Here is a 13,996-nt window from a genome sequence, read left to right as displayed (position 1 = left end):
AGGAACAACATCCGCCTCCCTCCAATTCTCGGGTACGACTCCTGTGGAGAGTGAGGAAGTAAAGATCTTAGCCAGGGCTTTAGCAACCTCCTTTCTCATTTCCTGGGGCAACCTAAGATAAATCTGGTCTGGCCCTAGGGACTTATCAATCTTAATGTTTGCCAAACTTTCCAGCATGTCAACTTTCTCAATCTCGATCTGTTCAGGCCTGTTTCCCAGCTCCTCAAAGTTCTCATTCAAAAAAAGTCTCCTTTCCTTTGTGAAAACTGAAGCAAAAACTCATTTAGGGCTTCCCTTATCTGCTCAGACTTCACGCACAAGTTCCCTATGCTATCCCTGACTAGCCTTACCTTCTCCCTGATCATTCTCTTAATACATCTGAGTAAAATGCATTTAGGTTCTCCCTAATCCTTCCTGCCAAGCCTTTTTGTGCCCCCTGCCTGGCTCTCCTCAGATAATGTTTGAGCTCCTATCTAGTAAGCCTGTAATCCCTCTAAAGCTGCTAGATCCTTGCTTCCTCTACCTTATATAAGCTGCCTTCTTCCTTTTGATAAGAAGCTCCTCTGTTCCTGTCATCCAAGGCTCCTTAATCTTACCCCTTCTTGTCTGTCAAGTTTCACTTGCAACAACTGCTTCTTAAACTGTTTCCACGTGTCTGTAGTGCCCTTTCATAGGTAAACACTTTCTATAATGGGTAACGTTGCAATGTCCACCAATATTGACAAGGAGTGAGACATACCTTGGCTGGCAGTATCCCAATTTCAATGGACATGGGTTTGTTTTCTGCATCACAAATGTCTGTTCATTCTCTATTGTTATGGTAGGCGAGAGTCTCGTATGAACGTAAGCACACCAGTTCCTTGGAAATAAAACAGGAAGCATTAGATATAGTTGGAAAAAGGCTCATTTATTCTTTGAATCTCCTGCTCACTTAATACTATACACAATGTGCAAGACCAGCAGAGGAATATCTGAAGTGCTAATGAAACTCCACTGAAAATTACAAGGAGTGAATTATTTGGAGAGAACTGTGCCCACCTGGATCCAATCTATTAAATTCACTATAGTTTTGAAGGAATGCTTCAGCAGAAACTCACAAGCAATAAGAGTTGCATTGTGAGTTATGTGTGCTGAATAGTACTGAAATATGGCAAATGTTGTTCAAGCTCTTTACTTTGCAGTCATCAGAACAAATGCAATGATGCCAAATGTCAAGCAATCATGACAATTTATACAACAGGAGAAAAGAGTGCTGATTGTTTGACAAATCAAGTCTGATTGGAAAGGAATTTGCTATGGAAAGGACACCAAGGAAATAAAGGCTCCCTCAGCTCCTGGATAATTCAATAAAGGTAGAAAGCTTTTGAAAATTTCCTTCCTTCTGGTTTTTTTGTGCTAGATGTGATTGGGAATCACTCGCTGAATAATCTTAAGTGTGCTAATTGCTTTACAAATTAATTTAATTAGTTGCACATTTACAGATGTTTGAAGTAATATCCATTGAGACCCAGGGCAAACAAAAGAAATATGTCCAGACCTTGCACCATTTGTGAATTACTTTTGAATTCCCTAGGATCTTGGAGATCCTATATTTCCGAATTGGCCAAAATACTACAATGGATAAAGCATGCTATTCTCCCGTAGCATAATTTTTTGTTTAAAATTTGACATTCTTGCATTTGTCCTGATGAGTGCAAGTCAAAAAGTTTCAACAACATGAAACCCTTAGATTTGTAGGAGATTTAAGTTTCTAAAATGGTCTGTTTCATTTTGTTGGGATCGTTCTCTTTGTGAAAAGGACATTCCAAGTTATCTACCCTGTGTCCTAACAAATATAGTTTGTCTATTACTTTTAACTAAATGTGTAGATATTTGCTAGGATTGAATAGTGGGCTGAATGGCTTTCACCTCTACTGTAAATTACACTGAAAAGAGAAACAATTTGGCCTGCTGTGGAAATCCAGAACTGGAGGGAGGTCACAATAGTAAAATGAATACCTGCACATTTAAAAGGTGACATAACCAAGCATTCTTCCACACAAAAGGTAATGAAGGTTCAGAACACTTCCTCAGAAATGACTGGAGATACTGAAAGACAATTGGAGCTTTGAAGACTGAGATTGATCAGTTTCTCTTTGATAGGGATATTAAGAGATATGGAGAGTTGGCAAACAAATAAAATGCAGGTACAAAGCAGGGCCTTGATCTGACACAATATGGGAATAGCCCTAAGGGGCTGAATGGACTCCTCTTTGTCTTTGGCTCCAGTTTGAAGAAAAAAATCACAAAAGACTACGTTGTCACTTGCTGAAGAGATTTTTTGTTCAATAAAATGTAAACTAGAAAGAGTCAATGGTGTTTGTTGACCTTGACCATTATATTGGCCCATAGAAGATTATACTTACTTGTTCAAATAAATTCATTTTAGTGGAAATTTGATCTGTAACCTCTCACACAATTTCAAACCCACTTTATTTTCAATCTGCCAATTGTCTCCAGAACAAGAGTGCACATCTATCACTTTTTAAATCAGGTAACTCTTTTTTTCACTGTATCCTGCCTTCAATTGCACTTGCCGTCATGACACATGATTGTGTACCTTAAACTGATGCAGGGCCTAGGCAGGGGGTCATTGAATTCCTGTTGAGTTATCAAACAGAGGACAGAACTGTGGCAATTAAGCCCATTGAACCCTCATTGACCCTGCTCTGCCATTTAATAAGACCATGGCTGATCTGATTGTGACTTGAAATGCACATTCCTGACTATCGCTGATAACCAATCACCCCCTTGCTTATCAACAATCTATCCACCTTAACCTTAAAGATATTGAAAGACTTCTGCTTCTGTTGTTTTTCAGCAAGAAATTCCCAAGACTCATGACCCACTATGTGGAAAAATATTTGCCTCATTTCTGTTTTAAATGGATGACCTCTGATTTTTAAACAGTGATTTCTAGTTCCAGATTCTCACATGACAGGAACTGCTTCTCTACATCTACAACTCTAGATGACCCCTCAAGATTGCTCTTGTTATATGTTTTAATCACTAATCATTCGTTGTGAAGTGGGATCAAAAACCTAAATGCTTTTAGTGTTGTTTCCACAGAAGGTTACAGCCAGTAATTTCCTCCTTCCTTCCTCCACATAATTCAACTTATAAGTTTCCAACTCATGGCCAGTTACTCATCCTGCACAGTGAGAGGGGTTTAGCCTTTATGTGTAGCAAGAGCGGTTGACTGGAATTAACATTGGGAGACTGCAGTTAGCCTCAATATCCAGGGAGTTGTTGGATTGGATGGAAGATGAAAGGCATCATCCAGCATTCCCACACTTCATTACTGTTCAGTGACTTTTTCTAGAAAAGCACATGTGTGGTTGGTCAGAAAATAGCATCAATCTTGGGTATCAATAACCTCTTCAGCACAGTCAGGGCTGGTTCAGTGGTTAGCACTGCTGCCTCACAGCACTGGGGACCAGAGTTCAATTTCAACCTTGGGTCTGTATGGAGTTTACGCTTTCTCCCTGTGTCTGCGTGGGTTTCTTCCCCATGTTCTGGTTTCCTGCCAGTCCAAAGATGTGCAGGTAAGGTGGATTGACCATGCTAAATTGCTCATAGTGTCCAAGGATGTGCAGGTAAGGTGGATTGACCATGCTAAATTGCTCATAGTGTCCAAGGATGTGCAGGTAAGGTGGATTGACCATGCTAAATTGCTCATAGTGTCCAGGGATGTGCAGGCTCCGTGGATTAGGATTTCAGAGTATGGGGGGTGGGTTTGGGTGGACTGCTCTTCAGAGTGTGGGTGTGGACTTGATGGACCAAATGGCCTGCTTTAACACTCGAGGCCATTCTTTGAATGGTGTATCTGGAGCAGTCCTTAGTAATAGCTCAATCTTTTCAGAGGAGTGGGGTAGAAATTGATTAAGCAGGAACATATTTCCAATCCTGAGTAGTTCCTAACGAACATAAGAATTGTCTTTTGGAATGCATTCACAACTGAATTTTGCAGTTGATCACCTTTGGCAAACTCCATTATGTTTGCTGCTATAGTTTCAGTTTTGTTCATGCACTCATGGACCAGCAGATGGTAGCATTGTACAGCACAGGCCAGGTTAGGTTCTCTTCACACTCACTGTGCTTTGTGTATCTGGGAGTAAACCATGAGGGCTTGTTGTAGTTCCAACTGCACAACAGTCTCATGCCCAGAGTGTGCAACGTTAAGTGTCATATACATCACTTAATGCTGGGGATGCCAGAATTTCCATAGCATTAAAAACATCTCATAAAGGAAGGGCGAGGGTTGGGGATGGAGGTGGGGTAAATTAATCAAGAGGGAGTTCCACCAGATTTTGGACTGAATTTTATCAGGACCTGAATGATGTGGGCTGTGCTGAGAAATCTGGGAGAACCATAGAAGTTCAGTGAGGCCTTTTTGACATAGTGAATAACTCATTGCATTTTTTAACAAAGTTGTTTAGATTAAACTCCCAACAGCATGGAAACAGGCCATTCAGTCCAACAAATCCACACCAACCAACCCAGACCCACTTCCCTCTGGCTAATGCAGCTAATACTATGGGCAATTTAGCATGGCCAATTCACCTGACCTGCACATCTTTGGATTGTGGAAGGAAACCCACACAGACAAGAGGAGAATGCACAAACTCCACACAGACAGTCACCCAAGTTGGGAATCGAACGAGGTCCCTGACACTGTGAGGCAGCAGTGCTAACCACTGATCGACCCCCAAGGGGCGTAACAACAAACACAGATCCTGCAAGTGCGAACCTGCCACTTGCGAACCCCAACACTACAACTGGTCAATGTGGGGATTGAACCCACGACTGTGGAGTTATTGGCACTGCTCTAACCATCAGAGCTAACTAACCAACACCAATGATTATTTCTGAAAATTGAGATGCAATTCTTATTAGGCAACCACGGGTTGCCTATTTAGGGACATTATTGCATAATGACTGCAATTCTACCTCATTAATATTCAGCTTTCTGTCTTAACAGCTGCCACAAGCAAAGTAAATGTTAACCAGTTCTCAATGTGGAAGTCAGAGTGGGCATCTGATTACTCCAGCTCATTGTTTGCTCCAAAGGACCACCCTGCTGGACATCCGGTGTCAACATCTCAAAACATGCTCCATGGGCACCAGTCACATCCATGGGCATTGGCACCAGACATGTGTCAGCTTCTAACAACCCTCATGGCACATAAATGATTTACTTACAAGACACTTCTGCATTTCAATACTGCACTTTGTCTCAACTCTCATTGTAATATTGCAGCAAGGAAACTGTGTGCTCAGGAACATGCACAGTGCATGAACTGGACCAGGCTGTATCTCCAGACTGCTCACTCGTTCTCTTGGCACTCAATCATTTGGAACCTACTGGGATGCTTGCAATATCCTTGCATTGCCTCACCTTGCCTTTTTGCACCTAGCCTCTCAGCCGGAGTTCCCACACTCACGATACAGCTGTCTTGCTTTGCCATTTGACCTGGACGTGAAGGATGGAAGCATGTCACGCTGGTCAGCAGTCTTCAGTCAAACTAAGGAGGAGAGCTTTCGGTCAGGGGTGTCATTGTCACAGTACGTCAAGGGAAGACTCCAAGACCAGTCCATGGCTTTGGACACAATCAGTCAGTGGTTTAGGATGAATGGAGTTAGCATTTTTGCCAGGGGCAAGGACCTGAATGTCAGGCAGACTGCCATCTATCCTGACTCTTTCTGCCCTATGGTGAACTGTTTTCCTGCTAGATTGAGAGAGAGGTGGGAATGAAGGGGCAGATGAAAGGGGTAGGCTCAGCTGGTATTTCCGGTGCAGGTGGGAAGGTGGGCCAAGGGAGTGAGTGGGCAGTGCAGACACTGTGCTTTGTTGGGAGTTAAGGTGGTGATAGCGAGTGATGGAAGGTGTTGCTGGCAATAGTGAGACCATGAGGTAAAAACAATGACTGCAGGTGCTGGAAACCAGATTCTGGATTCGTGGTGCTGGAACAGCACAGCAGCTCAGACAGCATCCGAGGAGCAGCGAAATCGATGTTTCGGGCAAAAGTGCTTTTGCCCGAAATGTCGATTTTACTGCTCCTCGGATGCTGCCTGAACTGCTGTGCTTTTCCAGCACCACTAATTCAGAATAGTGAGAGCATGAGCTTTAGTAGGCAGAGATACAGTGAGTGTGAGGTATTGGAGAGAGCATGTTGGCAGCCATGCTGCTAGAATAGAGAACTTTCTTAACCTTCTTCCTACATTACTGTGCATTCCTCTGGATGGCTGAGACTGCACTAACTTGATGATAACCACAGACCAGGCTGGCATTATCTGGTGTCATGGCCTCCAGTAATGATCCTGGGGGCAGAGATAGTCCCTGCTCTGTACCACCCCATTCTATGGGACCTCCAGATCCTTCTCCAGAAAGCGGAGCGCCAATTTCTCGCTATGTGTCCAGAGCAAATATAATGAGTCACACAAGACAATTCTAGACTGACAATGCTGGGCTGTGTGCAGAACGACCTTTTAAAGGGATGCAGTGCAGTTCAAGATGTCCTGGTAATGGCTAGTTGTTCTGAGACCAGCAAGTGGTAAAATAGAGGAAGAGTCAGATGAGAGGTGCACCGTAGGAACAGGGTAGCTGACTAATTAGGTGAGTTTGATAAGAAAACTCACTAGTCTTTGGGGAGAGAAATCCAAAATGAAACTCAATTAAACAATTAGTCAGAAAAAGTAAGATTCAGCCCAATGCATTTTACCAGTCTTAGTTGAGAGATGAATATTAACCATTGGAAATGGGGGAGAACCCTATGCTTTTTTAAAATAGTGCAGTAGAATTGTTTGTATTCATCCAGGAGAACACACTGCATGGTGTGATGCATCCCCAGGCATACAGGACAGAAGGTGCAGGTTTGGTAAAGGTCAGGTGATGCAGGGACAAACCATGTGCAACAAAAGAGAGGCTGTGGCCAGCTGGAGAGATTGAGAAAGGGACAGGAAGTTCAGGGAACAGAGACTGAAAGGAGTGCTGCTTCTCCTGCCTCTGCTAACGTTCAGCAACTGTGGAATGGACAGCCACTCCCCTCACCTTACTATGGGTTAGTATTTCACTGGGCTCTATCTACCTCGCGTTGTTCTAATTTATATTGAAGTACCTTCAGGAACCTCTGAAAGCAGTGGAATCACTGAATTGTTACACTGCAGATGGAGGCCATTTAGCCCACCACATCTGTGCTAGCTCACCAAATGAGCATAATGACTTCATGTTATTCACCCTTCCTTTTTACCATAACTCTGCACTTTATTTATATGTCAATAATTATTTAAAGCCCCCTTGAATGCATCAATTAAACATCTCCACCATATTTCCAGACTTGAATCAATCACTTGGTGAAAAAGTTAAAAATCACACAACACCAGGTTATAGTCCAACAGGTTTAATTGGAAGCACACTAGCTTTTGGAGCGACGCTCCTTCATCAGGTGGTAGTGGAGGACTCAATCCTAACATACTGAAAAAGGTTTTCCTCACTTCGCATTTACTTCTTTTACAAACACTTCAAATCTGTTCTTGATCCTTTTATGAGTTAGAACAGATTCTCCCTGTCTACTCTGTCCAGCCCTCTCATGATTTTGAAATAATGATTCAAATCTCTTTTTCGTTTTCTCCTCTCCAGGGAAAACTGTCCCATCTTCTCGAATCTACCTTCAAATCTGAATTTTCTCATCCTCCATTCTTGTAAACTTCTCACTCTCTCCAATATAACAAGCAGAGAATCAGAATCCTTCCATTTTAACCCATTCCAGGCTCAATGTGCTGATTTCCACGGTCAAGTAGCCCATCTGTGCTTTGGACATCCACTCACACATGAAAAATGGCCCTTTGCAGAAGATGCCATAGATGTACCAGCACTCACTGATACTGGACTGTAATCAAATCAGTGGCTTCATGAAAGATAGAGCTAACAGAAAGGAGAGAGATATGAAAGTAAAACTTTGTTCAAATATAGAGGCATATATCGGGGAGACAGGCCGCCTACTTGCGGAACGTTTCAGGGAATACCTCTGGGACACCCGAACCAACCAACCCAATCACCCCCGTGGCTCAACACTTCAACTTCCCCTCCCACTCCACCAAGGACATGCAGGTCCTTGGACTCCTCCATCGCCAGACCAGAGCAACACGACGGCTTGAGGAAGAGCGCCTCATCTTCCGCCTAGGAACCCTCCAACCACAAGGGGTGAACTCAGATTTCTCCAGTTTCCTCATTTCTCCTCCCCCCACCTTGTCTCAGTCAAATCCCTCGAACTCAGCACCGCCTTCCTAACTGCAATCTTCTTCCTGACCTCTCCGCTCCCACCCCCACTCTGGCCTATCACCATCACCTTGACCTCCTTCCACCTATCATATTTCCAACGCCCCTCCCCCAAGTCCCGCCTCCCTACCTTTTATCTTAGCCTGCTGGACACACTTTCCTCATTCCTGAAGAAGGGCTCATGCCGGAAACGAAAATTCTCCTGCTCTTTGGATGCTGCCTGACTTGCTGCGTTTTTCCAGCAACACATTTTTCAGCTCATGTTGTAAAACATTCCAAGGCACTTAATAACAGTGCTACCAAAGTCAATTTTACAACACTACACAAATACCATGTTAGGAGATATTAGGTTTGTGAGGTAAGTTTTAAGGACTATTTTGAAGGTAAAGGCTAAAGTAGAGAAATGAAACAGTTGAAGGATACAGTTTAAGATCTAGACTGCTGAAGACCACCAGTGGTTTAGTCACTAAAACTACAGACATGCCAGAGGTAACAATTTGGAGATTCTCAGTTTCATTTTATCTTTGCTTCCTTTTTTTCTCTTCCTCTTTTCTTCCTTTTCTTTCTGAGAAAGAAAGAACAGGGTATTTTCAAGATTGTGAGAGGACTGGAACTGTGAGGAACAGAGAGGTTTAGGGGTGTCGAAATCTTTAAAAACTAACAGTCAGACTCATGGATGTTTACAGCACAGAGGGAGGCCATTTGGTCCATCGTGTATGTTTCAGTCAATAAAGATCTGACCACACTATTCCCAATTTCAAACCCTGGAGGCTATGGTAATGTAAGCGAATACCTTAATATTGCTTAAATGTTATGAGAGTTTCTGACTTGAGCACCCTTTCAGCAATCAGTTCCCGACTCCCACCATGTTCTGGATGAAAAAACACTTCTCAATTCTCCTCTTGAGCCTTTTATCTCTTAACTTAAATCTCCACACCTTCTGAGCATTGATCCCTCTACGAATGCAAAATATAGCTTCCTATCCATCTAACTCTGCCACTTATAATCATATATACCTCTATCAAGTCCCCTCTCAACCTTCGCTGCTCCAAGGAAACCACCCCAGCCTATCCAATCTTTCCTCTTAACCCAGACCCTCCAGCCAGGCAGCGTCATGGGAAATCTCCTCTGTACCCTCTCTAGTGCAATACATCCCTCCAATAATATGGTGACCAGAACTGCACTCATCACAGTTTTGGCCTAACTAATGTTTACTGCACTTCCAGCATGGCCTCCCCACTCTTGTAATCTATGCCTCAGCTAATAAAGGCAACTATCCCACTTACCTTCTAAAGCACCTTTTCTACCAGCTTGACTAGCCCGAGGGATCTTTGGATACACACACCAAGGTCCCTCTGATCATTAGTATTTTCCAGGGTCCTACCATTGATTGTGTTATCCCTTGCCTTGTTCAGCAAAATGAAATCACTTGAAAGTTTAGAATGTTCCAAAGAGTTCTGAATGTTCTTTCATATCATTGACAGTCCTTTGTCATCCCTAACAGTACCAATGAAGTTACACTCCTTTAGGTCTTGTCTGCTTTTTAACAATCTCAAGGGGAACCCAGCCTGTTTCAAGTAGTGTCTGACATTTCCCATAGATGTGCCAGGACCATATGCAAGAGGATACCTCACCTCTCCAAAAGGGTCTGTGGCTTTCCCAACAAACTTGCCCCTACCAAGCCTAGCCTGCACACTTTGGCTTTCAGTCACCCATCTCACCAAAATCACACAGAAACAGAGCAAGTTGCTGCTTCACATGGGCAGCTGACCTCAGAAATCAAAGGTGTGCAATTCAGAATTGGTGTCCATTTTCCCCTCACTCCACTGCCACACCCTGCACAATTGGAAGAGACTGAGATTGGGGATGGGTTCTCCAGAATCACTCTCTGACAACATCTCCATGCAACATAAGGGGTCTTGGAGCAAGGGTATGGTAGCCCAGTGGTTATATCACTACATTAGTAATCCAGAGGTCTGTAGTAATGAGGCAGGAGCAAATTACTGCAGATGCTGGATCTACGCTGAAAACAAAAAAATGCTGGAGGTCACAGTGAGTCAGGCCTCATCACTGGAGAGAAATCAAGCTAAAGTTTTGAGTTTAGATGACTCTTTATCAGAGCTGATGAACAGCCATCTGGAAGCGAAACGTTAGTTTGCTATCTCTCCATGGATGCTACTCGACTCCTGGGATATCCAGCATTTTTTTGTTTTCAGTTGTTACCTGTAATAACAATCCTGAGTTAAATCCTGACATGATAACAGGGGAATTTAAGAATGAATCTGATTTTCATATTGATGACCACGAAGCTATCAGGTCACCAAAAATGTCGTTCTTTCATGAATCTTGGCTGTTCTAATCGGTTTGCTACTGTAAGTGACTCCAGACTCAGAGCAATGTGCTTGATTCTTAACTGGCCTTTGAAATGGTCCAGCAAAGCATTCACTTCAAGGACATCTGAGGATTTGGTCTTGTGCTGGTATTGTCAACAACACCCACATCCCACAATAACAAGCTGACTGCCTGTCCATAGTCAGTGCATGCGATATAAAGTGGGAAATAGAAAGACAAATATTTTTAAAATAATAAAAACACGTTTCCTTTCCAAGGTGATGACTTAGTGGTGCTGTCTCCAGACTATTAATCCAGAGACCCAGGTAATGTTCTGGGGACCTGGGTTTCAATCCCACCATGGCAGATGAAGGAATTTTGAATTCAAAAAAAATCTGGAATTAAAAGTCTAAAGATAACCATGAAATCATTGTCGATTGTCGGAATTACCCACCTGATTTAATAATGTCCTTTAGGGAAGGAAACTATTGTCCTTAACTGGTCTATGACTCATGTGACACCAGATTGCAGAAACATGGTTGACTCTTTACTGTCCCTTGGGCAATTAGGAATGGGCATTGAATGCTGGCCTGACTGGCGACGCCCACATTCCATGAATGAATAAAACGAAATAGAGTATGGCTCATCCTGTTGAACTGTTGCAGTGTTCATGATTTTTTTTAATGAAGTGCTTCAGTTCAATGATGCATATTTTCAGAGAGTAGTAAGCCTTCTAATGTCAGATCTGTGCGTCACTTTTTTAGGGAAGGAGGGATATCCGGATTTAGATAACAATCGGCAGTTGGAGCCCTGTCGGTTTTCCGTTTGCTGCTCTGGGAGTAGGGACACCAATTGTGGCGTTCTCATACTAGTGGTACCACACCAAGCACTTCATTCTGGTCCTTACGACTCAGCATTATAATACATGGTCACATTAGTGACTGAGCCATCTCACTCTACATATGCTCTTACATTGACAATTTAACTCTGAATCATGGAAGTTAAAGTAATGGTCTTGTTTCTTGGATACTTGTTCCTGCTTGGATAATGTAAGATAAAGTCTGGATAGTGCAACCTGCAATGTAAACAATGATAGGAATTGCTAAGTACAGGCAGATAGAGACTACTAATTTAGATTTCTCAGTGCAGAAAGACACAGGCAGGAGAATATATTAGGTATAGAGCTTCCAGATTTCTGAATACAGGTAGATAGTGAAATAGAGAGAGAGCCTGAAATCAACATGCCCCATAATATAAAGTTTCTTCACTGTTCTAATGAACAATTACTGGACTCAAATCATTAACTCAACTTTCTCCACTCAGGTGCTGCCAGGTTTGCTGAGCATCACCAGCAGTTTCTGTTTTTGTTTCAGATCTCCAGCATCCACAGTTCTTCATTTTATTACACAAAGTTTTTGTTGTACTTACTTTCCCCTGGCTGTTTCAAAGTTTGGATGGCTGCTTCCAGACTGGCTGTAAAAAGGACGTTTCAGCCTGGAGCTGGATTTATACACTCCTTTTTCTGCACGGTAATCCACTTGCCTTGGAGATCTGTTGGAAGATGCATTCTGATCAATCAGCTTTCCGAGCCCATTTTTCTCCTTCTGTGTTGTGCTAAAACTGCTTCCATTCTTAATCATTCCAAATACTGCTGACCTAACTGGGGATTTTGCAACAAGTTCCCCATTGCAAACTACTGAAAAAGGAAAGGCTATCCCCAAAATGACAAGTGACCACATTCTTGCAGAATTGAAAATATAACTCCTTCTTTGTACAAGTTCCACCCTCCGTCTGGGCATCCCCTTCTCACAAGAGTCTGCGAGAACAGGATGAGCTTGCTTTTTTTTGTCAGCTTTTATACCTTGTTAGAAAGGAAACAACATCTGCATTTTGGAAGTGACATAAGGAAACAGAAGGGCCCTTCCCAGGAAGTTTGGGGAAAAAAAAGTTTGACGCTGTTTCTGTAAGCCCCACAGACAGAGGGGAAAAAAGCATTATTGATTCTTGTGAGGGAAATGAGAAATTTCATTTGCATTATATTAGAGCTGAAAGGTGAAGATGTTGATATCCCTTGTTGTCTGAACTCCTCCTGCTGCAACAGCCTTCAGGAAATGAATGGAGACAAAAGAATATTCTTGTCAAATTTAGATTATTGTTGCAAAGCTGAAAGTCTGGAATTGAGTGTTTTTTTTTCAAAAGTTCACTATTATCCAGAGATTAGTGGCTGGGTTGCTTTATTTATATTTGTAAACCGTATTTGTAGTAATTAATTAAATTTGGAAACAATAGCTGATTCTTGAGTTGTGACTAATTTATTTTTATTAACTTATTTCTCTAATCAATCTGTTCAGCGATGTTACTACACAGCTCTGGAGCATGTAGGACTTGAACACAGACCTCCAACTTCAAGGAGTAAGAATACTACCACTACACCACTGAACACCTGAACTTAAAGCAGCTGGATGGGATGCTCATTATAGGAACTGCCCAATGTTACTTTCTGTTGACCTCAGTGAAGAGGGGAGAAAAATATTGACCATTTTACTTTTGGATGGTCTCCAAAAAAATTCTAAAGCAAACTTCCAGTCTCTCTCTTTAATACGGCACGGTGGCACAGTGGTTAGCACTGCTGCCTCACAGCGCCAGGGACCTGGGTTTGATTCCCGCCTCAGGCGACTGACTGTGTGGAGTTTGCACGTTCTCCCCGTGTCTGCGTGGGTTTCCTCCGGGTGCTCCGGTTTCCTCCCACAGTCCAAAGATGTGCGGGTCAGATGAATTGGCCATGCTAAATTGCCCGTAGTGTTAGGTAAGGAGTGTATGGATGGGTTGTGCTTCGGCGGGTTGGTGTGGACTTGTTGGGCCGAAGGGTCTGTTTCCACACTGTAAGTAATCTAATCTACTATTAGATCTGATGTCTGTACATTATGAGAAGTACATTTTATCTATTAACCATTTTAAGCTGAATAATGTTTCAGACCAGCTTTTGAAAAGCCTTATTCAATATCTTGGCAAATGGTTTTGCTTCAGTTATGTCCATTATGAAGTTGTTTATGTTGTACTTGAGCTTTGAACCAGAAAGACATAGCTTTGTTGTGCAGCCTTTTTTACAGTAAGTAATACTAATGCATCTCACTTAGTTGTAATCAGATCTTTCCCTGATTGCTTTCTTAAGGACCATAACCTTTAATGTGGAATTGGTCCCTATCCAGTCATTCCTGCTGTAGTAATAATTCACATACAAGATTTTTTTTATATAAAATACCTCTTTTATATTGATATGCCTTTGTCTGCTTGTCAGTTCAGTTTAAGAGGATTTTCCATCCATTTTTACCCTGCATTATAAAAATG

At 42.5% G+C, this 13,996-nt stretch overlaps 1 protein-coding gene across 3 annotated transcripts in view; it reads right to left on the bottom strand.

Moving 5' to 3' along the window:
- Nucleotides 1-12,450, bottom strand: part of LOC132833333 (multimerin-1-like) — a 59,825-nt gene extending 47,375 nt beyond the window's left edge. For all 3 annotated transcript variants that reach the window (XM_060851512.1, XM_060851513.1, XM_060851515.1), the window contains exons 1-2: nt 12,077-12,450; nt 740-859 (exon numbers count right to left, since the gene is read on the bottom strand). In XM_060851512.1, the coding sequence (XP_060707495.1) occupies nt 740-859; nt 12,077-12,447 (491 nt within the window). In that variant the 5' untranslated portion in view covers nt 12,448-12,450. The remainder of the gene's footprint in view (nt 1-739; nt 860-12,076) is intronic.
- Nucleotides 12,451-13,996: the final 1,546 nt, after the last annotated feature.

The sequence above is a fragment of the Hemiscyllium ocellatum genome, chromosome 36 (genome assembly GCF_020745735.1).
Source record: "Hemiscyllium ocellatum isolate sHemOce1 chromosome 36, sHemOce1.pat.X.cur, whole genome shotgun sequence".
In the NCBI taxonomy this organism is placed as follows: Eukaryota; Metazoa; Chordata; class Chondrichthyes; order Orectolobiformes; family Hemiscylliidae; genus Hemiscyllium; species Hemiscyllium ocellatum.
This window is presented reverse-complemented; position numbering and strand designations above follow the sequence as displayed.